This window comes from Callospermophilus lateralis, chromosome 1 (genome assembly GCF_048772815.1).
Source record: "Callospermophilus lateralis isolate mCalLat2 chromosome 1, mCalLat2.hap1, whole genome shotgun sequence".
NCBI lineage: Eukaryota > Metazoa > Chordata > Mammalia > Rodentia > Sciuridae > Callospermophilus > Callospermophilus lateralis.
In genome coordinates, this window is record NC_135305.1 from 13,325,374 (window position 1) to 13,350,101 (window position 24,728).

The 24,728-nt window shown below is 46.1% G+C and overlaps 2 protein-coding genes across 2 annotated transcripts; both read left to right on the forward strand.

Annotated features, from left to right (window-relative positions):
* The first annotated feature begins 1,834 nt into the window (after nt 1–1,834).
* On the forward strand, nt 1,835–4,497 carry Prss58 (serine protease 58). Its single transcript, XM_076859999.2, has 5 exons — nt 1,835–1,874; nt 2,604–2,742; nt 2,938–3,194; nt 4,123–4,262; nt 4,348–4,497. The coding sequence occupies exons 1-5, from the start codon at nt 1,835–1,837 to the stop codon at nt 4,495–4,497; spliced, it is 726 nt and encodes a 241-aa protein (XP_076716114.1).
* An 11,836-nt stretch (nt 4,498–16,333) lies between these two features.
* Nucleotides 16,334–24,009, forward strand: LOC143402500 (putative DBH-like monooxygenase protein 2). Its single transcript, XM_076860012.2, has 13 exons — nt 16,334–16,621; nt 17,106–17,252; nt 17,736–17,897; nt 18,114–18,197; nt 19,387–19,554; nt 19,738–19,840; nt 20,004–20,170; nt 20,485–20,576; nt 20,839–20,935; nt 21,074–21,133; nt 22,510–22,640; nt 23,366–23,480; nt 23,767–24,009. The coding sequence occupies exons 1-13, from the start codon at nt 16,334–16,336 to the stop codon at nt 24,007–24,009; spliced, it is 1,857 nt and encodes a 618-aa protein (XP_076716127.2).
* Nucleotides 24,010–24,728: the final 719 nt, after the last annotated feature.

A 24,728-nucleotide genomic window follows, 5' to 3' on the forward strand; every position in this document is an offset into this window, starting at 1 on the left:
CATCAAACCAGCATTAAGATCCTGTATTTGCACACTAGCTACACACACACACACACATACACACACACTTTATTACATAACACAATCATGTGGGTGACACCCCATTACCTTGGCTACATTCTTGAATGTAGTGTTTACATTCAAGGGAAGGGGATTGTGTAGGGCATACACAAGGGGCTTGGGTCCATATCCCAAAAAATTCAATAATTTTTTGTCAAATCATGAATTTCTTGGCTCCTTATCTCCTATAAAGAATTAGGTGAGTCTTATGCTACACAGGTGAGGCTTATGTAAGAAAGCTTTCATTATGTGATTCCCACTTATTTATCTTCCTGAGAACTCTTTCTTCGACGCTTGATTCTTGTTCCACAAACATGCCATATTGTTGTAGGTCTTCACATCTTTGCTAAAGTTTTACGCTCTCCGTGGGCTGGTTTTTCTCTACTGTTTATACTACATGAGCTCTCAATCTTTCTGTAAGACCCAAGTAAAGTGTAATACCTGGGCACCCCTTTCTAAAACACCATGTAGACTAGAAAGTACCTTGAATTTTGTACACTGAGACACATACTAGATTTTAAAAAAACTTCTCTCCAGCATTTTACGAAATTTTCCAAGCATACAAAAACACTAGAAGACTTACAGTATGCCCACCAAGACTCTACCACTGAGTAATCTGTTCTTATTAACATCTTTCAGTGTGGTACACTTGCTGCAATCAATGAACCAATATTGATGTATAATTATTAAATAATTTCCTCACATTGTACAGGTATGTGGGTATTGTCAAATGTATAATGTTGTGTATACCATTCCTGTATTATACAAAATAACTGCACTGCCCTAAAATTCCCCTATGATCAACCTATTCATCCATCTTTCTCCTCAAGCCCTGGCAACCCCTGATCTGTCTCTGTAATTTTGCCTTTTTTAGAATGTCACTAATTGGAATCATACCTTTTATATTCTTTTCAGACTGCCTTCTTCTCTTAGCAATACACGTTTAAAAATTTTTCGCAATATTTCACTTTGCATCTGCACCGACCTGTTTATCCACTTAACTATGCAGCACATTTGATTTTCTTCCAAGGTTGGTGATTTTGAATAAAGTTTCCATAAACATCCATGTGCAGACTTATTTGTGGACAGAAGTTTTCAACTCATTTGGGTAATAATGAGTGTCACTGGTGGATTCTACGTCAAGGCCATGTTTAGATTTGTAAGTAAATGGTCACTATTTTCTTTAATGGCTCTATCATTTTGCACTTAGCAGCAATAGATTCCCAGCATCGGTTCAAGAGGTACAGAAAGAAAAGCACTAAGGTATTTCAAAGAGGAATTTAGTGTTAGGCAGAGGGAGCTATGTCAGTGCCAGGGGCCTGAGCACGTCGGGCCAGTGTCACACAAATGGGGCTGAGCATCACAGAGACAGGAGGGGTCAGTGTAGTTTAGACAGAAAACTGCCTGCAGAAACCAGACAGGACACGGCTGTGGAGACACTTCGAAGTGAAACTTCGTCAGGTTATGTAATTTCTTGCCTGAAAGGAGCAGCTGGGGGGACCCAGGATTCCAGAAATACTTTCTGCTGGGTCAGGGACAGAGTCACCAACCTTGTTTCCTTTCCCTCCAACAGCAGAAACCAGCCCCCTCGTTTGACAGATGAACACCATTTTGGTAACTGAATCCTGCCACTGAAAGAGTTTGGATAAGACTTTTATTTCAACCCTAGAGCTCCTCTTGCTTTATCTAATTTAATACTTTCCCCATCCTCCTCTCCTTGTTTTCCAGAGACTCTGAGATGAAACGTATCCTGGCAAAAGGCTCTCCCATTGTCATGAAGCTCAACCTCATCTGGGCTCTCTCACACCTGTCTCGTGAGTATCTGCCCAGCTGGCTTTGTGTTCACCAAAGAGAAATCCTAGGGGAAAAGTGAAAGATGGGTCAAGACAGGAGGCACCATGGCAGACTTGAGACGTAGGACTGACTCTTGGTCCCCACCAACTCTCTCCCTGTAACAGTGCCTGCCTGCCTGACCTGAGGTTGTTGGTTTGTATGCTTCTGGGGAGGCCAGGGCATTGACACCCCAACCAGAACCACTCCTAAGAAAGAGCTGACTCTGGACCTTTCTGGACCAGGATTAATGTTGGGGTGAGAGAAAGGGAGTGAGGCAAGGATTTCCCAATTCATGGGCACCACAGAGCGTGAAACAGTCCTTTGTATTGGTGCGTAGGTCATTCTGCTGGCATTATTTTTGGAGAAAAGGAATAAGACTTGTGAAAGTATTCTAAAATAGGCAAAGAAAAAAGTGTCTTTAAAATGAGTTGATTTAATATTACATACACTGGATTTAGAAAGTATTTAAGAAAGTTTATTTGAAGAATATTTATTGTCACTTAAAAAGGCAAACACCTTTTTTATTTTTTAAACAGATGTTTCTATAATTTATTATTTTCTCCATGTTTAGAACAAAATCAGTTTATAGGTTTAGCTTATACTTAAAGGTATCAAGAGAAGGTTGGAGAAGCCTATTAAATAATTCTCCTTTGGTTTTTCAGTGACTATTGAAAAATCTCAGAATTTCTTGTTGATGTCTCTCTTTCCAGTTGCCTTTGCCTATAATCCAGATTACACAGGTGCCATTACCCCCTCTTACTTGGTCTACTTGAAATCCGATTACTTGCCCTGCGTAGGAGCCCTGATCCACCCACTTTGGGTAATCACAGCTGCACATTGCAACTTGCCGTGAGTAATAAGCCACACTACTGTTTGAGTTTTCAGGTAGGACACTGCCCAGAACTAGCTCCCAATTAAATGGGGTTAGAAAGATCTTTGAGGGGCCTTCAGTGGCAGAGGAAAACATCGGTGGGCTAGTGAAGGCCCACAGGATGGAGAAGCCACCTATGTTAAGTACTGTTGTGAACATCTATATCATTCCAGGAAGCTCCAGGTGGTGTTGGGGATCACAAACCCTTCAGATAGCAGGGAACGTTATGTGCAGGTGGTCGGCTATGAGAAGATGATTCATCATCCTTACTTCTCAGTCTCATCTATCCAAAATGACATCATGTTAATCAAGCTGAAAAAAGTGATTAATCTCAATCACTATGTGAAACTGGTCAAACTGCCCAACCATCCTGTCCGTGTGAATACCATGTGCATGGTCACCACCTGGGGCTACAACATTTGTGATGTCTGTGAGTCTGTGATATGTGTGATGTCTGCTGAATTCAATGGCATTCTCTTGAAATTAGCCATGCTTCTGAACGCTCTCATCTCAGCTTCTGCAATTCTGCTAAATGAATTTCCAGGCAATTCTGCTAAACAAAATTTCCCAGGCCTCCAAATTCATCCCTTTCAGATCATTCCCTTTCCCTTTCCATTACTCAAGCAATCCTTTAAGCCATTTTCCTGCTGTATCTTTTGATCATCTCTGCTTTCATGCATGATAGAAGTGGTTTCAGTGGAAAGAAGACATACGTGTCTAGTCCTAATTTCATTTTATTTTGGAGCTTCGATTTCCTAAATGCTTAACCATTTTAAGCAATAAAGAAACTTAGAGCCTTGAAATACCAAAAAATAAATAAATAAATAAAAATAAAATATAAGCACAAGAAATATACTTAATCCTGTGCTAAATCGGAACCTCCTTATGCAAGACTGCAGGAGATGACCTAGTTTAACTTACAAAGTATTTTAAACTGAGAACATTCTAGATAGTATTCATTTCTTCAGAAAACTGTCAAACTAAATATTCTACCTGAGCTTTCTTCTATGTCTTAAAATTAAAATTTCCCGAAAAAAAAAAAAAAAACAGTCAAGTTAACATAGGCTTCTGTTACCTGTCTGCCAGCTAGCTTAGCCCAAAATTTTCATGCAAATCCTAATAGACTGTCAGTAGCTATTCATTTAAACACATTCATAAGGAGACAGGCACTTGTATCATAAGACATTGTTAATGTGGTAACCTGTATCCAGGTCATCCTGACTACCACAGTTGTCCTATTCACACAATATTTCCTTTCTTACGATAGAAGGAGAAATAAGTTGAAAAAGAGAGGAAGTAAAGCTGATTCAGTATGTAGGAAAACTGTTGAGGAAGTCCAACTTCTCTCTTTTCTGTAGCCAAGGAGCCTGACTCACTGCAGAATGTGAACATCTCTGTAATCTCTGAGAAAGATTGTCAAGGAGGCTACAGAACCCAAACCATCAAGCAGAATATGTTCTGTGTGGGCATCGTGCCAGGAAGGAGGGTGCCTTGCAGGGTAAATGTTCTAATTACTTCTGCCTTAACTTCCCCCTTCCTTGTGGAAACTGTGGAAGGTAACCTGGTTTTCTTTCTGCTGGCAGGAAGTCTCAGCAGCCCCCGCAGTCTGCAATGGAGTACTCTACGGAATCCTGTCTTTTGCAGATGGATGTGTCTTGAGAGCCGATGTTGGCATCTATGCTAGTATTTTTCACTACTTGTCCTGGATTCAAAGTACAATCCAAAACAACTGAGGGTTCCACAGCAGGAATTCCACAGCATGTGACACAGGGTCTCCCATGTCCAATCTCAGAATTAATTAAATGGATTCCTGGGATGGTGCCATGTATAACTCTTACTTGTTCACTCACACACACAGCAATCTTTCCTCCCACATAAATGAAGATGGAAAACTTAAAACTTCTTAGACCATTTGGGTTATTGAAGTGGACATGGTATTCTCTCCAACAGACAAAGGGGCCACTCCGTCGTCACGTGGGGTATCCCACTTTCTATTACTTCCTGAGTTAGACAATATGTGTTTTTAGAAATTTAACACAACAATTGGAAAGAGGCATTCTAATAAGGAGTGGGATAAATAGAAGAATGGGTGGGGAGAAGTGTTTAAACATGGGGACTGTGAGGGCATTGCACTTCATTTCTGTGTGTCCACATAGGATTCTACACCAGGCACCGATAGATTTCACCCAGTCTTTTTGCAGGATTCTGGGTGTCTTCTTGAGACAAATGAGGTTGTTATAAAAGTTACTTGGGGTTTTTGATGTGGCAGACAAACAGAATGCAGGCCCAATTTTCTTAATGCAAGCTTGCCTCTTATATTATAGCATTTGGCCTAGAAGCTCTACTTTCTCCTGGCTGTCACTCTGGCTTCTTTCTTTCCTCTTTTCTTTTCATCTCAACTCTGCAGCTTTGATAACCACCAGAGCATTTTAATGTGTAGGTTTACAGGAGAGAGTTCTGTGGCTATTTGACTGAGGGTTATCAAAGCAGAAGCAAAAAAAAAAAAAAAGGTTCCAGTGAGTTCAGCCTGTGGCCACTAGCTTTTCAGTACAGCGGGGGGAGAAGAAAACCTGTCTCAGGAAACCCAAGTTCCAACAATACATTGTCCTCTCAAAGGTTCTAAAACCACCAAATCAGTTATGCCTAGCTTAGGATGCCTAGAAGAAGAGTTTTGTGTATGAATTATTAAGCACAGTTATGAGAGCTTCACATTCATATATTTCATTAACTAAAATTTTAGTTATTGGATAAACAAGTGGCCTTAAAACAATTTTGCAAGAGACCACCTCAACCTCTGAGGATGTTTCTCAGTTTGAACTGGTGCAAAGATTTCAACAGGTCACACTAATGCTTATAAGACAAGTTGATTCTGGGTAGCAACAAATGTGAGGTCCCTGAATTCCACGGACCTGTGTGCCATCCCCAGGTTTCACCATGAGCACTAGGAGGGGACTTCCTCAGTTGCTGAATATATTCCTTTTTTTGTGGAATGCATAAGACATTCACGTAATTTGAGGATGGGGATGCTAGAGCACTGGTGATAGTGAAGACAAATAGCTACTATGCTACGACAGAAAGGCCCCCCTTACCTCTACGTGGCAGATGGGAAACATGGGATACAGTGGTAAACTGATGCTGATAACTGATGTAGGTTGTTGACTCTAGTGGTATCAGGGTCAGACTTACAAGAAGTCTTTGATACTCAGCCATGCATTTGTCTCTATTGTTCACTGTTCATGAAGCTCTTTCACAAGCATTTGGAAGCATGTGGAGGAAGTTGAAAGCAGACTGTCCTGTCCATTGGATCACCAAAATCTTCCGAAGAGGAGTATTTAATGTGAGAATTCTCAGGGGACACAATTATTATCCTGCTTCAAGTTGACCTTGAAAAATTTTACTATAATACATAAATCTTCCACAAAGAATTTGTTCCCATTCCTCCCATCTTTCTCCTTCTGAGTGCCTAGAAGGACAGAGCCCTAGCAACTCGCCAGAAATTCATATAAATCTTAATCTCAGGAAAGAGAACAACTGGATATGTTAAGTGAACTTCTGTCTCCTAAGAATTCCACTCATTTTCCTCAAGCATCCCTGGAAGGGGTGGTCCTATCACAGTAGCACACCTGTAATTGGTACCAATATATCAAGCTAAACCAAACTCTCAACATCACTAATCATCAGGTGAACAGAAATCACAAATACAAGGAGATATCACCTCACATTCATTAAATGGCTATTCTCAAAACCAAGAAGGATAAGAAATGGTGGCAGGGATGTGGAGAAAGAAGAACATTTATTCATTGTCAGTGCAGTCATTATGTAAAATATTACGGAGGGCCCTAAGAATTAAAAATAGTTACCATAGGACATAATAACCCACTTTTGGACATATATCCAAAACTCTGTACCTTGAGGGGAATATCTGTATTTCCGGGTTCATTGACGCATTATTCACAATGGCCAAGACATGGAGACAACCTAAATGTCCATCACCAGATGAATAGATAAAGGAAACATTATCCTTAAAAAAATATTTTCCTTGAAACAGGAGATATTTCCATTTACAATAATGAAGCCAGATTTCAAGATAGGTAGTTAGTATAGCTAGGTTAAATCAGGTCTGATATACAGTTTAACAGAGAAAAATAGATTCCCATCTGAGTCTGGGAAATCAGAAACTACACCTGGGAGATTGAAATGTTAATGTCCCCAAGCCCTCCCCCCCAACACACTCAAAGAACTATTAATGAGGCAGCTCCCAGCAGATAGGGAGGTGCTAATCAATTCCATCTGCCTTCCCACTTGCCTCCCTCATCATATGCAGGATAAAGGAAAATAAGCAAGATAAAGGACAGGAATAAAGACCTCAGATATAAAAAAGGGATGAGACCTCCTCAACCCAGGGATTCTGCCTTTCAGGTCCCTTTCTTCCTGGGTGGGCGGTGCGGGGGGGGGGGGGGGGTCTTCTCTGCTGTCCTTTAGTAAAGCCTTTTACTTTCCACTCTGAACTTGCCTTGGTGAGCTTCTCAGGTGTTATACTTCAACATTTGGGAAGCAAGGATTTGTCAAAGTAAGCATCAATAACATGGATCAGCCTGAAGAGCGTTAGGCTAAGAAAACATTATGTTAAGAACCTGGAGAATATTATGTTAAGGCACAGAAAGACAACGGCTGCATGTTCTCGTGTACATAGGAGAATTAAAATAGTCAAACTCTTAGAAGCATGGAGTGGTTCCAGGGCCTCAGGGGAGGGAAAAATGTTAGTCAATGGTACAAAAAGTTTCATATATATTACATTAATGAGCTTGGAGGTTTAATATTCATGGTGACTATAATTAACAATGTTGTGTTGCACCCTTCCTTGAAATTTCTAAGGTGGTACATCTTAAGTGTCCTCACCAAGGCACACACAAAAGATAACTGTGAGATGACGAGTATGTTGATAAGCTTGAGTGTGGTGGTCATTTCATCAACAAATCACACACTTGAAATATATGCAATTTCTAGCCCAGCCACTATGGAAATCAGTATGGAAGCTCCTCAAAAGACTAGGTATGGAATCACCAGGTGACCCAGTTAATGCCACTTCTCAATTTTCTCCTGAAGAATTGAAGTCATCTTAATACAGTGAAACATGCATACCTATTTTTAAAACAGCACAATTCACAACAGCCAAACTACAGAACCAGCCTAGGTCCCTCAATGGATGAATAAATAAAGAAAATGTGGCATATATACACACATTGGAGTTTAATTCAGCCATAAAGAAAAATGAAATCATGGCATTTGCAGGAAAATGCATATAACTAGAGACCATTATGTTAAGTAATATAAATCAAACTCAGAAGGTTAAGGGTTGTATGTTTTCTTTCATGCAGAAGCTAGAGAGGAAAAGGGAAAACAAAGTTGATGTATATATACTAAAAATCAAAGAGAGATCAGTAAAGGAAAGGGACTTCAGGTGAGTGGGGGAGGGCAGGGAGCAAGTGCTGGGGAATAATACTGGCTAAATCATATTGATGATCTATTGTGTGTGTATATGAATATGTAACAACCAGTCACAATCAATATGTACAACCGTAGTGCACCAATAAAAAATATAGAGGAAAAAAACCAAAATGCTATTCTTTGGGGAATACATATATAAAATAAATTTTATTTTTGGATTTCTGCTATTTTGAACAAAATCAAATACATTTATCATGAAAACAATGTCTTTTCTTTGTCTCTCTTTCCCAGTCTTTTGATTTGTTTTTCAAAATAATTATTAAGTTGTTAAAAATCACAGGTAGGATTTACTTTGACTGCAAAGTGCTCATGAAAATTTGCTTTTGCCTTTTTGCCTTTTTTTCCCTTTATGCCCCTAAATCCCTATGTCTATTCATCTATTTGGCACAACTGTAGTCTCTTGAGCCCCATGTCAGCATCTCAAAACAGGGGGCCAGTCCTGTTTTAGTTGAGAGAATTCAAACATCCTCCTGGCTCCAGTGACTTGTCACCAAGCCATGCTTGCTGTTACCCCTTCCCAGTAAAACAATGGGACTTCTGTTCATGCAACCATGCAACGAAGTCCCCCTTTCATCCCAGTTCTATTACTATTACCTTTGTCTTGACAATCTTGTTTGACTGTCCTGCTTTTACAAGCCCAAGACTCTGCCTTATCTCCCCAGAGGATTCTGAAATCCCCTTCGGGCCCCAGCACCCACTACCAGCCTTCCCAGGGACTTGCGGCTAGTTGCTTCCTCTCCATGCAGCCTCTCCTCAACCTGCAATGCCCTTGCTCACCACGTGGCCTGGACTCTGCCAGCTTGCCCTTTCCCCCTCATTCCAATAGGCTTTGGTGAATGAATTCCCTTGAGTAATTTCCATCCTCCCCACTCTTTGATCTCTACCATCAGCACCTCCACTGAGAGCTCATCCAATTCTTAGATCATCTATTACCTCTGTTTTCACCTAGACCAAAAGACTCAAGTCCATTATAATAAGAGTTTAAAAAAGAGCACTCTCTTCCACCTTTAGCTAACTTAACCTCTTTGGTCCTGCTTTCTTTATCTATAAAGTGGGACAAATCTTATGTCTCTGGATTGTTGAGAAGGAAAAAGAGGACTCACCAAAGTCATGTGCCATGGTATTTAGTACACAGCTGGCATTCAATAAGCCTTTGCTACAGGAGGATTGGGGAATTTGCTACCATTTCTTTATAGCTACTGTCTTAGTCCATTTGTGCTGCTATTAAAAAATACCTGAGACTAGATAGTTTAAAAACAACTGAAATTTATTTCTTTATTTCTTACAGCTTTGGAGACTGACAACTCCAAGATTATGACATTGTGTTGGTGTCTGGTGAGGACCTTCTTGCTGTATCCTCACGTGGCAGAATGCAAAAAGGCAAGAAAAAAAAAACAAAACAAAAACACCAGTTCTCTCCTTGGAGCACGTTGACAAGGCACTATTCCTGTCCATGAAAATGGATCCCTCAAGTGCTAATCACCTCCTAAGGGCTCCTACTGCACTGGGGGTTGAATCGCAGCATATATTTTGGAGGGGACACAAACATTTCAATGTAGCACCTGTGTTTATCTTTCTCCAACCAGAGGAGAAACTGTGGATCAAGTCCACAAAATAAATTAATCAGAATCAGAGAGCCAAAGAACATTCTGATATGTAACTTCTCCTACTCAGGCACCTGGGCCTTATACAGCCTGACTGAGAGAGAGGCTTTTAAATATAAAACATACAGCAGTTATTTTTCTGCAACCTCTCATGGCTGGGCCATGACAGGTTGAAATTGCAAAGCAGGGTAGCAATCCAAGCCTGTCTTGGGGCTGTTCCTTATGCTCTCCTTTTTCCTTCTCCTGCAAACATGTCCCACCCTCTCCAGTTCCCAGTGGCTATCTGTGACCTTCACCAAGTTTCTCTCCAGCCAATGAGAAGCCTCTTTCAAATTATCTGTTTCTCCAACTTCCCTACATCTCCATCTAGTCTTTTCCATTCAGACAAGGTGATTGTGCCTTCAAGCAGTGACAGGTGAATCAAGTTCCAGTGTTAAAAACTACTTGGGGGAACCTTCAGATTTACTTCTTCTGGTCTATTTCTAATCTAATTATTGACAGAACTGTAATCCAAAGAAATAGTGATGGGATTCTAGCTGTTAAGTCAGGAAGGTAGGAGAATTATTTGAAGATAAGAATGGATGTCTCAGAATGTCCCTTGGGCCATGAGAAGAAAGCCTGTTTGTCCCCACTGTCACACAACAAAGCCATCTTTTTCAACAGCACATAATGTTTTAGGAAAGATCAGGAACATGCAAACCTGGACAAGGGTGGTGGCACCCAAGCTGGCCTGCCCAGCCCCAGGCTGCACCAAAGCAATATTGCTGCCAGATGACACCCATCTGGAGATCTTTCTGTGGGAAGGGAGTGTGGGGGTGACAGACAGGAGGCTGAGGGAAGGAAGGAAAGAATATAGGAGACCCCTCCCAGTGTGCTAGGCCTCCCAACCAACACCATACACATCATGGAGAATGGTGGGTGAATGGTGACCCCTAATGGAAAAACTCCTCAATCACAAGGGCTTAGGAAACAGCCCTGCCAGCATCTCTACCACACAACCCACAACGCCATTAGTGATCGGGTACTTTGGATCTGTCTTTGCAGCTGCTCATTGCCACCTGCATCCTGGTTGTGTGCCCACGTGGTCTACACCCCTGGGATACAGACATTCAATCTAGAAGCAGAGTGGTTCAGCTACAGGAGCCACTTATGAACCTATGGATTTAGGGTCTCTCTCTCTCTCTCTCTCTTTTTCTTTCTCTCCCTCCCTCCCTCCCTCCATCCCTCTTCATTCTGCATTTCCAAACTTCCAAGGTACTACCCAACGCTTAGCCTGGAGCTTGTGTCTCCTCATTCCACTCCTTGCTCTAGGAATGACCTCAGAGCCAGTTCTGACTCGTGGCTTTATGGGACAATATTCAGAAATCCCTCCCCTGCAGATCCAGACCTTGCTCTTTTGGGAGGTCTTACTGTCTTAAAGATAAGCTTGAGTTTGAAGTGTAAGGAGTTAAGTATGAGTAATAAGAATGGAGATGTCATCAGAAAAATAAAATAGGAGTTTATTCTAGGGGTGTGAAGGGGAGGCTACACACTCAGCAATTCAGCCCATGCCTTTGTTGAGCTTCCAGAGTTTCTCCAGGTTTCTCTCCTTTGGGATTGATACCTCATTTTCATGCAATATGCTTTTTATGTATGCAAACTATGGAAAGAACAACTATTGCTAGTTGATTGAGGTTTAGGCGGGATAAGAGCCTTCCCCAACACACACAAGTGTTCACACTCAAGCCCTCTAGAATCTGGGATGAGATTGCTGTGCTGTTTAAGCAGAGAAAGTCAAATGGTAAATCAGCAGGCGATTCCACTTGTGGTTAGAGCAAGAAGGGAGGGTGAATGTGAGGAGGAAGCAGGCAGAAGAGATCCTAGAAACCAGGGTGTCTGTGTGTGTGGTTTTTATTCAAAGGCCCCAGGAGGGTTTCTCACTGTGTCTTTGCTGCAGGTGCAGAACAGGACTCTTCCCTGGGTGACGTTGGTCACGTGCAGCCTCAGCTCAGTGTCACTGACCCGTGTGGCCAGGTAATTGGCTCCTGGAAGGGATATAGCCTCCTTGTCCCCAGGGCTTCCCAGAGTGGCCAGCCACTGAAACTGCTGCTGGAGATCCTGTTGGTACCAGCTCATCCAGGGGTACTGGGAATTCCTCAGGATGCAGCGCAGAGTCTCAGCTTGTCCACGTGGTACGAGAACCCACCTGGGCCTTTGCTCCACCAGGCTTGCAGAGGGGTCTGGAACACAAAGGCTGGTGGAAGCGAAGGCACAGACAGTGGTTGCAGGGGGGTAACAAACTGAGCTAATTTCTGGGGAGGAAGTCCATGAGTGACACTGACAGGAGGCTGCAGGGAGCAGAAGGGACACTTGCCAGGGGAGAGGCTGTCCCTGGGGCATTGTCCAAGACTGGGATTAGGGAGCACCTTCTCTGCCTATGGTGCTCTAGTGCTTCATCTCTCTCTTCCTCCCTCAACCCACCGAGTGGCCTCCCCCGCTTGTCATCAGACCTGCACTCAGATCTGCAGCCAGGAGCACCCAGATGCACAGAATGGAAAAAGGCCCCATCCCCTGGCCCCTCTGGCTCTCTCCTGAAGGGCTGTGAGACAAAGCAGGATCTCACCTATAAGACAGCAATCAGAGGCTGGGTCTCCTGGCCTGAGGTGCCAAAGGGGCGTGGCTTCTTCAGGAAACCAAATAAGTTGTCTCATTTCTCTGAAGCACAAAGTTCAAACAAAAAGGCTTCTGTGATTTCCTGCTTCCTGAGCTTTCCCATGCACTCCCACTCTCAGCCTGCACTCCCCATATTCCTGAAGACCTCTTTGAAGGGAGGCCTGGCACCCTCTCCTGCACCCCAAGATACCTGGAGGTAGTCGGAATCCAAGCCTCAGATCTTTGCAAGGGATCAAAATATCTCAGTGCAACCAAGTGAGGCTTATAGAACTGAGCCGTCGTCCCTGGCCCACATGCTCCACTTACGCTGGAGGCTGTTACAGGGCTACACTGAGGCATGACCATTATGGCAGGTGTATGATAATGGTCACCCATCACCAATGATCTGTGTCTGACTCTGTGAGGACCAATACAAATTCCGTGGAGAAAAATGAGAAGACTCCTTCCTTACCTTCCCTTTTCTTTTTTTGAATTCTTTTTAGATGTTGATGGACCTTTATTTTATTCATTTATTTATATGTGGTGCTGAGAATTGAACCCAGGGCCTCACACATGCTAGGCAAGCGCTCTACTACTGAGCCACAACCCCAGCCCAATTATCCTCCCTTTTCTTGAAGCATTTTCACTAGAGAACTTGGAATGATAAATTCCTCCTGTCTGTTGGGAATGTTTGAAAATCTTTTGAAAAGCTCAGTTAAACCCCTTGCTAGCCTTAAAACTCAAGAACGACATCTTCTCAAGGACCATTTCTTTGAAATTTAATCCTCAGGGTTAAGGTTGGCGCCCCTATCTCCCAGGTCCCAAGGAAGTAGCAGCCTTCTACTGGGAACCTGGCTTAACTCAGGTAGAAGCCTATCTTCACTTAGCAAAGAGCCTAGTGCAGAAGTCCAAATTAAGTAAAAACCTTATTTCAAGTTGCAAAACTACTTTCTGTTGTAAAGATACAGGAAGTTTTTTATTTGGTGGAGGGTGGGGGGCAACATGGATGTACTCCAGTTGATACCTCATTTGTACTCCAGTGAGTCTAAGATGAAGGGTGTCTGACAAATGGGTCTGTGAAGCCCTCCAAGTTCATCTTAAGAATACACTCATAGTGGGTTATATCCGTCTTTGCAACTTTTTAGTAAATGAAGATTCATGCGCCTCACTTTCCAGTGTAATGCTTATTTACTAATAAAGTTATTTTCTTTTTCTTTTACCTTGTGGGGATTTTTATCACTTATTTAAAATAATATTTAATTATTAAACATACATTTATTAAATATATTTAATCATATTTGATTGATTTATAGTAACTCATGTATATAACTAATTATATATTTCCCAACTGCTCACTTTGCTGTCTCTCCTGCCTAGTGGTCCTCAGTTTCTTCATCTACAAAAGGGAGATAATATTGAAAACTATTTTGTAAGGGTGAATGCATCAGTACATGAAAATATTCTTAAAATAGAGCTTGGCACAGGCTAAACATTCAGTAATAACTGTATTTTATTATTGCAGTGTTAAATTTTAAATCCAATTAAATATGGTAGAGTTAATGGTAACTTCTGTCTTCAACTGTTTATCACTTAGTAACCAGCTGAAATTGGAAGCACAAGTTCTCTTGACTGTGTATCACTGATAAGAGGCCTCCTTGTTTCCAGTTTGAAAACCAACAATCTGGAAAATGCCACTGAAAAGGCCCTGTGTCTGCCCTCTCTCCAGCCTCAGCAACTCGTGGACGACAGTACAGAGACACGGACCAGTTTAGCCACTGAACTTTACCTTTCAAGACCTGGAACTGCACTGGGTTTTACTCAGTGCCAGCCCCATCACAGACACTGGGTAAAAGAAAAAGGGGACTTGGGTGACCCAGACACCAGGCCCATCTCCCTAGGGACCCTCCAAAATGTGCAGCAATGGCCTAGTGTCAGACAGACAAGGGCCAGAAGAAGGGCTCTCCTGGGTCCATAATGGCCGGCTTCCTGCTCTTTCATGAGAACCCTGCCTCTTTCCTGAGAACGGTGCTTCGGCTGGCAGGGGACAGATTGCAGGATAAGGGATCCTAGGCCCTTCTCCACTTACAGGACCGGCTGTCCTGTCCCCCGTCTTCAGCCTAATCCTCAGATGAGATTGGGATCAGAGTGTCTCCAGTACTCCTGTTATCTCCTCCCTGGTGTTCCTACTCCTCAAGGTCAGGGCCTCCCCAAGTATGACTTTGTCTTCAGTCTTGGCCACTCTTTTCCCCGCCACACTGAGCCCCTGGCTTCCAGATGGCTACCTGGATCCCCACTTTCTCTGCCAGGTCCAAAGATGGAGATTGTAGCTGCCCCTTGGGGGCATTTGTTTTTCTTCCCCAGGGCACCTCAGTTGCAAACGGCCTCACCAGCTTTTGAGCTTAATGTGTGATTCAAAGACTATGCAGGAACTGAATGAAGACACACGCAGCTCACGCCAGCGTTCTCCACTCACCGCACACACTCCATGAGCTGCACTCCTGTGTGGGGATGCATGGGCCAGAGTGAGTTGGGCAAGCCTGTGGGCACATGTCCTGTCCATTTCCAAGTAGAGAACAGGCAAAGGGGTCACGTGAGGTGAACCACAGCCCTTGGGTGGCTGTGTCAATAACCAGAAGGAAATAAGTCTGGAACTAGAGTGAGACTTTGGTCCCTGCCTACGAAGCAGCTAACAAATGACACCAACTCCCTCCATCAGGATGAACCATGGAGGAAGAACATTTAGGGCTCTGCTGTCCTATGGGGTCAAGGACCTAAGAAAATAATGAAAAGAGCAAACCCAGGGCATGCCCCTTGGTGCTCCCATTTCCTTATCTAAAAGTAAATGGATTGGAACTTTTGGAAAATTAAGTGGGTCTGAAGTTTCTTTCCACTCTGTTATTCTAATATTCCCTTTGTGCTGTTATTGTTTGTGTAATAAAATAATAAAACCAATGTGCTCGCACCTGGAGAAATCGGGCCAAGCCTCCCAGGAGAGTCAGTAAAATGTGGCTCTGTTGAGAGGCAGCTCATGGGTGGCAGCCCAAAGGCATGTGCATGTCTGTTTCTCATTTTCTCCCTCTTCTCCCCTCACTCCTTCTCCTTCTTCTTCCTCCCCAGGAATGTGATGAAAATCAAAGCTGCCCTGGACTCGGACTTGCCCACCTGGGAAGCTGATTGTGGTTCTTTCACCTCTAGGTGTCCTTCCTGGGATTAGCAGCAAGGATTCCTGCAGGAGATGCCCAGCAGAGCCCGCCCACAGCCTCCCAACAGCTTCCCTCCTCCCTACATGGTACCAAGGACTGAGAGACTAGGTTTACACACACCCCCACTAGTGCCTTAGTCTGCACAGACAAAATGGAAAACACCCATCTAAACCGGGGGTGGAGAGAACATGCCAGAGACAGAGTGCTTAGTAAGGATATCTAAGGATCCAGGATGGGGGAGCGAAGCAAGGCAAGGAGAAGCAGAGAGGCAGAGAGAGACAGGAGGGGAAGAGGAGCAGGGAGATGCCGAATCCTCCTTGACTCTGCAGGGTCTCCATGGGCAGGAGACTGACCTGCAGTTGGGGTGGGAAACCTGAGTGATTTATTCAGGATAATTTCATGCTAGGTCCCCTCCAGGGTGAGAGGAACCTGCCCTGTGCCCTCTCTGGACACCTGAGCTCCAGTTATGCAAGTGGCACCACTCAGAACCCAGAGGATAATCAGATCAGAAGATCCCAGCCTGACCCTCCCTCATGGCATGGTGCCTGGCACAGGTACAGACATATAAGTCCAGAGCTCTTGAGTTTTCATCTGCAGGAGAGATGCTCCAGGTCGCAGGAGCCATGACCTGTGTCCTTCTCTTTAAACTTTTTCTACTTCTGGTCCTGTCAGACACCTGCCCAGGCAGCCACCTCGGCCCCACATCCCGCCTGCGCTATTCCAGGTTCCTAGATCCTTCCAATGTCATTTTCCTGCTCTGGGACTTTGACTTTGAGGCTGAGATCATCACTTTTGAGCTCCAGGTCCGGACAGCTGGCTGGGTGGGCTTGGGCATCAGCCACCGCCACACTGTGGTGGGAAGTGACTTGGTTGTTGGAGGAGTCCTGCCTGATGGCCATGTCTATTTCTCGGTAAGTCTAAGGGTGACTCCTGTCCAGGGATGAGCGCCTTCGTTAGGTTGAAGATAGCTTTGTGCCCAGAAAACACCCATATTCTCCAGACATAACCAAGCACACTGTCAGAACTCCTGCTGACTGCTGGTCTCTCCCTTCAAGAATGATCTAGCCTAGAGTTTGTAGCCTAGGTCTTCCAGAATGCATGTCTTCAAGGCTGCTAAGAGAACCCAACCATTAGACTGTGAGAGACTCTTGCACCCCTTCTTTGCTAACAGCCTACTAAATACAGGTCACCGGGAAAAGCTCAAAACTGTTGAAACACAGGCTCTGAGAACCCAACCCTCGAAGCTGTGCTCTACCCTAGGAGGAAATTCAATAATAAAGCCGACCTGGGTTCTGAGGTGTCGGTGCCCTGTGGGAGATAAATGGACACCTGCTGCCCCAAAGCACGATGATTTGAGCTTCTGGTTCTTACTCCTCAACTTTCCCTGGACCCTAGGATCAGCACCTTGTGGACGAAAACACCCTAGAGGAGGACGGGAGCCAGGATGCTGAGCTGCTGGGGCTAACAGAAGACGCTGTCTACACAACCATGCGCTTTTCCAGGCCCTTCCGCTCCTGTGATCCTCATGATCAAGACATCACGGTAAAATAGGGGAGGGAGAAAAGCACTATCCACACACAACTCTGGCTTCTGGGGAGGTACATGGCCTCCAGTCGCACAATTCCTGGGGCATCTGTCCCTCCCAGACTTCCCAGGGACGACCCCAATTGTGCCATCTCTGGGAATCCACAAGCTCTCCTCTGCCCCGCCAACGACTCTGCACCCACCCCTCCTTGAAGAACCCACTGTCCCTGAACCTGAGGATGTTAGGATTCCTGTGTTCAGCTCTACTCTTTCATTTTGAGGCTGTGGACCAGGCACAGAGAGGGGATGGGAGGGTGCCCCGACTGTTCAAGGTGACCTGAAAGTTCGCCTCCGAGTGGAACTAGATTCAGACTAGTCTCCGGGCCAAACTCCTTTCCCTTCCACTGTGTAAACATGCGAGGCTTGATTAGGGTCTTGGGTGCCCGTCTATGTGAGGTGCTTCTCGTGGGGGCAGCCCCTCAATGCTCACGGCACCCCCAGAGTGACACCATCAGGGTGCTGACTGCCTATGGCCTGGATGACACACTGAAGCTGGATCCCGAGCGTACTTTTGTTAAGTCCATCTTCCTACTACAAATGTTCCACCCTGACGATCTGGATGTCCCCGAGGAGATCATCATCCATGACCTGGAGATCACTGATGTAAGCCCCTCCACCCCACCACCTCCCTTTCCATCTCTCCACTCAACCCAGACCCCTCCTCTCGCACCCCATGTTCAGCACATTCCTTGGGGTGAGGTTACTGCCAAAGACTGCCCGCGTAGCCCTCAAGTGAACCCCCTCCCTGGCCCATCCTTCCCCTGGCAGCTTTGAGAACCCCGCCCTCACCCTGCTTGCCTTCTGGGTCCCCTTCCCCAGTTCCTCATTCCAGAAGATGATACCACATATGCCTGTACCTTTCTTCCTCTACCCATCGTCAGCAAGAAGCACCACATTTACAAGGTATGTGAACAGACTAGGGAGGCTGCCAAGTGGGGGAGGCACTCACACAGAGTCTCTAGAAGAAGCCATAGGAAAGCAGCCGGGGCTTGTTGGTGGTGGTATTAATATAATTTCCTGAGCCTAGAACTATACCTACCTGCACTATTTTACTCAAGCCTCACAATGCAGTGGAGGTTTTGACAGAGGTTACTAATTAATAGCATTTGCAAAGAGTAAGCCCTAGAATTGTGCTCTAATAGCCCAGAAGGAGGTAAAAATCAGGAAAGGGAAGTGACTTTGGGCTGTCAGGAAGTCAACAAAGCTAGAGTGAACTCAAACTTGGTCATCTAACTTTGCATATGAAGTGTTTAATCTTATCAAGTACCTGAAAATAGGATCTTATAGTAAGGGCCAAGTTTTGTATGGGAGCCACTTTTTGTTTTTTAGAAAATTGAGTGTGGATACATTCTCAGAGATCATGCACCAATTGAGGTTAGAGTGTGCTACTCACCTGTCCATTACTGTAACAAATACTTGAGAAAAACCACTTAGAGGAGGAAAGATTTCTTTGGGCTGATCACTTTGGAGGTCCACAGTCAGCTGGTGCCATTGCTTTGGGCCTGAGGTGAGGCAGAGCATTATGACAGAAGGGTGCAACAGAGAGACATTCCTCTGCTCATGGCAGCCAGAGTAGGGAGCAGGGATAACCAAGGACAAGAAATACGCTTCCAGGGCATAGCCTCAGAGACCTGCTTCTTCCAATCATGCCCCATTACCTACAATTTCCACCACCTCCCTTAGTCCATTCACCTATCAGTGGGTTAATCCATCAGTGAGGTCAGAGGCCTTATGATCCAATCATTTCCAACTCTGAACATTGCTTCACGGGTAACCAGGCCTGCAACACATGAGCCTTTGGTAGATATTCCAGACCCAAGCCTAACACTAAAGAGAGTCAGAGGCCTTGGAATACCCCTAGCTGGATGTAGAACCATGTGTTTCAGGAAAGAGGTTTAAAGCCTTGACAGGAGAGTCAGGCAGAGTTGGGAAAATTATCGCTTGGGGAAAAGAAACAGAGAAAGGAAATAGAAGAGGAAGAGACCTGACAGAACTGGAGAATGCCGTAGTTGTAGCTGGGAAAAGGAGTGGGGAGAATAAGGATTGAAGGCAGGGGCACTTGACCCCATTCTGCCCTCCGTTCCCTGTGTAGTTCGAGCCCAAGCTGGTGGAGCACAATGAGACGATGGTGCATCACATCCTGGTGTATGCCTGTGGCAATGCCAGCGTGCTCCCCAAGGGCATCAACGAGTGCTACGGGGCCGACCCTGACTTCTCCCTCTGCTCACAGGTCATCGTGGGCTGGGCTGTCGGGGGCACTGTGAGTCCTGCAGTGGGGGTGACACATGGCTTATGGGGAGCATGCTGTTGAGCAGGGAGTATTGATGGCTAATGGAAGATGGGGATAGGGAAGGTTGGGTGAAGGTTAGAAAACCAGGCAGGAACCTTGGATTGGCACCTAGTTCCAGTCCTTCTTGCTGCCAAATCTCCATCCCTCCAACAGAGTTACCAGTTTCCAGACAACGTGGGCATCTCTCTTGGGACCCCCTTGGACCCTCAGTGGATTCGTCTAGAGATTCACTACAGCAATTTCCACAACCTTCCCGGTGAGCCTGCAGAGGACCTGGAGGAGGGCAGTCGGTGAGGTCGGCTGGTTCCTCGAGGTGTTGGGAATGCGTTGCATGCTGACTCTGTGGGTCTCAGCCCACCCAGCTTTCCTACACCTCTTCCTCTACACACCGTGACCCACTGTCCTGCCTCCTGCACCAGGTTTATATGACACATCAGGGATCCGACTATACTACACCTCTCACCTGCGCGAATACGACATGGGAGTCCTCCAGCTGGGTGTCTTCACATTCCCCATACACTTCATTCCCCCGGGTGCTGAGTCCTTTATGTCCTACGGGCTGTGTAAGACAGAGAAGTTTGAAGAGGTAAAGCTGGGAGACAAGCCTTTCCCGAGGTCCCCTGTTCCCCATCCCAGATCTGGTCTGATCACCAAGCTGAAGAGTCTGAGCCTCAGACTTTTATAATGATCGTAGGCTGGTGCTCAGGAAAATAAATAGCATGAATCATACAAGGGAGAAAAGGTGTCAGGGTTTGGGGGTTCGGGGAGCAGGGTGGAAAGGGTTTAATAAGAATTAAAGGAGTGATTGTTAATTATAAGAGGAAAGTGTCAATTATCAAGGGAAGAAAGTAGCAAGGTCAGGGTTCTCAACAAACCGGGTGTGCCTCCCTTCTGCTGCAGATGAATGGCACCCCGGTGGCTGACATCCAGGTGTTTGGCTACCTGCTCCACACCCACTTGGCTGGGCAGGCGGTGCAGGCTGTGCAGTACAGGTAAGGGAAGACTTGATTTGACTTGCCCTTCTGTATAAGGGAATAGATTCTTCAGCAGAAGGTTTCGCTTGGTTGAGAATAAGGGGAAGCTTGCACTGTCCCCAGAATAGAGGTGACCACATAAGGCTATGGAAAGAGGGGCTTCTTATTTATTTTAATGGACAATTTGTGTCTCCAGAAGGTCCCCGCATGCTGCATCTTTATTGGCAGACCCCCTCCGACATCATCTTTTTATTTCTGTCTTCTCTCCTTCTCTCTGTAGAAATGGAACACAACTCCAAACAATCTGTAAAGATGACTCCTATGACTTCAATCTTCAGGAGACGCGAGACTTACCACACCGGGTGGTGATCAAGCCGGTGGGAACCCACGGCTGGGAGGCCTGGCTGGAGCCTGAGGAAAGCAGGATCAGAGCTCGCTGTTGCCAGCCCAGAAAGTGCCCAAACTGAACCATCCCTCTGTGACTTATCTCAGCTTTCATGTTCCACCCTGAACAGGGAGATGAACTGCTGATAGAGTGTCGCTACCAGACGCTGGACCGGGACTCTGTGATTTTTGTAAGGGTCTTTCTTCACTACGGCCACAATAACTGCAGCCCCCAAAAGAAAGCTCTTCCCCTGGCTTTGGTAATCCAGTGACTCTGACTGTTCCTCCTCCCAGTGGCATTATCCATTCATGTTCTCAGTGCCCCCACACCTCCAGGATGGGTATAGGGACTCCCTGTCGATGACCCTCTATAGACCATGGAAAGTTAGAGTGATAGGAACAAGAACTCGGGCTCCTTGTGACGTGTGTTTGAAAATCAGCTCCATCGTTTAGCAGCTTTCTAACCTTAGGCAAGTGATCTAACCTCGTTGTGCCTCAGTTTCCCAGTTAATAAAGAGTACTACAACCTAGCCCCTCAGACTGTATGAGAACGCATGGACTCACAGGGAACTTCCAGAATACTGCCTGTCTTGTAGCACATACCTGTCCCAGTTACCATAGTCCCAGGGGACCACACCTACGTCACACCAGGGAATGGCTGGTGGGTCCCGTGCGTTTGAGAAAGAAAACATCTCCAGCCTTACAAATGATCCTAATAGGAGGTAGAAAGGAATACACACAGTAAGAGAAGAACAGGGACAATGCAGTAGGAAAATTCACAGGGGAAAAAAATCCCGAGACAGTGAGCTGATCACGTGACACAAGTGAGCATGTCCTGCTTTGGACCCGCAGAGACAGGGAGATCTGGAGAAAGACAAGTGTGAGAAAACCTCTGAGAAGGGAATCCTGGGGTGTGCGTAGGAAGCATCGCGCCCGTGTGGAGGGTAGGGGACAGGGCAGGTGACTGGACGGGTGGGATGAGGGCAAGGCCACGCGGCTGGCAAGAGTCCTTGAAGCAGGGATGACACTGTCCTATGTCTATCTCCCAGAGGGCAGCCTCTACCTCTGCCACAGCATAACTACCTGCCAGGTAAAGGAAAGCAATTTAAAAATGCATTGGAATTATTATATATAATCCAAGAATTTTTTTTTAATGAAAATGGAGTACTCTTAATAGGTTTGCTAGAAGCTGCAGAAGATGACTGAAGAGGCAGGTGAGGGGAGGCAGTAAATGTGATGAACAAATGGTCACATGGCTCTAAGGTCAGGTTACCATCAGGACAGACGGGTGACTGATACTAGTTGAGAGGCAGTGGCAAAGGAAATGCAGAGCACAGGGCAGATGTGTGTGATATGTGTGATATTTCTTTGAAAATATTATCAACAATTGTCCACCGATTGGAAATGGAAAAGCAGAAAGGAAGAGGCCCCAACACGCTGGCTCTACACTAAGGGAAAAGAGGATGGGCGTCTCTGGAAGGATGACCACTGAGAAGGCTCTCGGCCTGCCTCATCCCTCTCTGTCGGCTTTACATCTTTGTCTCTCCATCCCCCTCCTCTTCTCCAGGGAGGTCCCAGCACTCTCAATGAGATGTGTCTTGTGTTTCTCTTCTACTACCCACGAAACAACATCTCCAGCTGCCAGGGCTACCCTGACATCATCTACGTGGCCCGTGAGCTGGGGGAGGAGGTATCAGAGTGAGTCACCTGGGAAATAAAACCCACGCATGTGCGGGGAGGGATCTGGGGAGGGCTGGGGAAGGAGGAAGAGGAGACCCACCCACTCCCTCCCAGGCTGGTGTGCCAGGAGTCCTGGGTGGACAGCCTGTCCAGCCCCTCCCATCCTCCCCCTGCTCCTGCCAGTGTCTGACACTTAGAGCTCTGATACACAGAGGAATTGTGTGGGAAGTTTTCCATATCAGCGAGGTCACTCAGTGGAACAGAGGAGAACTGACTGCTACAAGCCGGATCACTTAAATATACATTCTGTGTGCCTCTCTCATGAGCACTGTTTAGCTCAAAGACTATTTCTTTTCAAATGATTAGGTGGTAAGGATCTTCTCTGGGACCCTCATGCATCCCTGAAACTTCTATGATGCACATCTGCACAGACTCTTCATTTCACCTAAGGCTCTGGCAATGGCAGCCTGCAGCCCCCTCTCTCTATCCTCCTGGATAGAGAAAAAGCCATATCCTTAAAAATGATCTTCTTTTCTCAGTTTCTGAAACTCTCCGCTCTGATGATCTTCCTCCTTCTGTCAACTCATTATGATTGTTTCATTAACTTCTAAGACATTCTGACAGTTTACGCTGTCATGAACTCAGGCTGCTAACACGCATGCTCTATACACGTTGTGGGAAAGCACTAAGTCGACCCTAAATGGCTCTCTCTCCCCCTGCCCTGCTCCTGCTGCCCATGGCAGTCCCATGGAGGGTACCATGGTCATGAGCAGCATTGAGTGGACTCCAGAGAGCATCAAGAAGGCTGAGAGAGCCTGCAAGGAGTCCCAGCAGATTGTGGTAATCAAGACTATCGATGTGAGTGTCCCAGGAGCACCTACCCTCTAGGGCAGGGTGAGAGGTATGGGAGGGTGTTGGGCCAAGGCAGGAAAAAGAAGGATAAAGGAAGCCAATGCAGTGGTGGGCACGTGGGTTGGGGAAGGAGGGTTGGAAGTGGGATGCTGCTGCCAGGGCGTGTATGTAGTGGGAGCCTCCTAGTTAAACTGTGACTTCTGTAAGGACAGGGATGGCCCAGTAAGGTTTCAAGGACGTGAAGATGGTAGGGAGGCTTCTGGAGTTACCACTTTTCTTCCCTGACCTGCAGGAGCTGGTAGAAAACACAACAGGCTGGATTCCTGACATCATCCCCACTCCTCGGGGGCCCTGCTTGGAATCCTCCGGGGGCAAAGTGGAGCCCCAGGACCAGACCCCTGCGGGCTTCAGGGCTGCACCAGTGGCCCTCTCGGGATCCTCCACTGCTGCCCTGAACCACCTGCCGCTGGCTGCCCTCTTGTTCATGCAGGGCACCCTCTCGTGGCTCCTTGCCATACTACAGCCTGAAGTCTGATTCCTCCTCCACAGACCATAGGCCCAGAGCCCTCTCTGCTCAGTCCTCCCCTTATCAGCAAACACAGAACTCCCTGCTTTGGCCCCAACGTATTCCCCATCTGTGCCTTACCATAGCCCAAGCCATGACTCTGCAGGCCCTGGGCACGGCCCATGTCCCTGAACCCTTCTCCATGACATGCTGTGGGAACACATGTTCCCCAAGGCCTGCTTCCTGGGCTGGCTGTGAAGTGGTGGAGCTGCTGGTGTCCCAGCCCTGCCAGGAGGATGCCGTGAGCCGGAGGGTCTGAAATCAGAGGCAGAGTCCTGCCATGCCCCGGCCCACCCTCATACCTGATGGTGGTTCCTATTTCTCTTTTCTAGTGATATTTGCCTCCAGCCCTCCCTGTGACGCAGTGGAGAGCCAGACCAATTTGTGATAAAGGGAGGGACGCAGTGTGTGAGGGACAGAGCTCAAGACATCCCATTAAATAGAACTGGACTTGCTTCCTGTCGCCATCTCTTTCCTTTGAGCCCTTAGTTTGGGAGCTGAGCAGTCTATTGAATTCTTCAGTATGAGGCACCCAGAGGGTATGAGTTCCTGGCTGCTCCAAAGGCAGCATTCAAAAGCACAGCCCTTGCTCCATCCCTGGGTCTCTTTTGTTGGATGATCTTTGTTTATCTCACCAAGTGTCACATTGTCACACTCAGAGCCCCAGATGTCAGGAGCCTAACTGGGCA

Bases quoted from the DNA above. Each gene is read 5' to 3' on its own strand.
- LOC143402500 (XM_076860012.2), top strand. From the start codon at position 16,334: ATGACCTGTGTCCTTCTCTTTAAACTTTTTCTACTTCTGGTCCTGTCA. The intron at 22,641-23,365 runs GTGAGTCACCTG...TGCCCATGGCAG, and splicing joins CTGGGGGAGGAGGTATCAGA to TCCCATGGAGGGTACCATGG. The intron at 23,481-23,766 runs GTGAGTGTCCCA...CCTGACCTGCAG, and splicing joins TGGTAATCAAGACTATCGAT to GAGCTGGTAGAAAACACAAC.
- Prss58 (XM_076859999.2), top strand. From the start codon at position 1,835: ATGAAGCTCAACCTCATCTGGGCTCTCTCACACCTGTCTC. The intron at 2,743-2,937 runs GTGAGTAATAAG...ATATCATTCCAG, and splicing joins GCTGCACATTGCAACTTGCC to GAAGCTCCAGGTGGTGTTGG. The intron at 4,263-4,347 runs GTAAATGTTCTA...TTCTGCTGGCAG, and splicing joins GAAGGAGGGTGCCTTGCAGG to GAAGTCTCAGCAGCCCCCGC.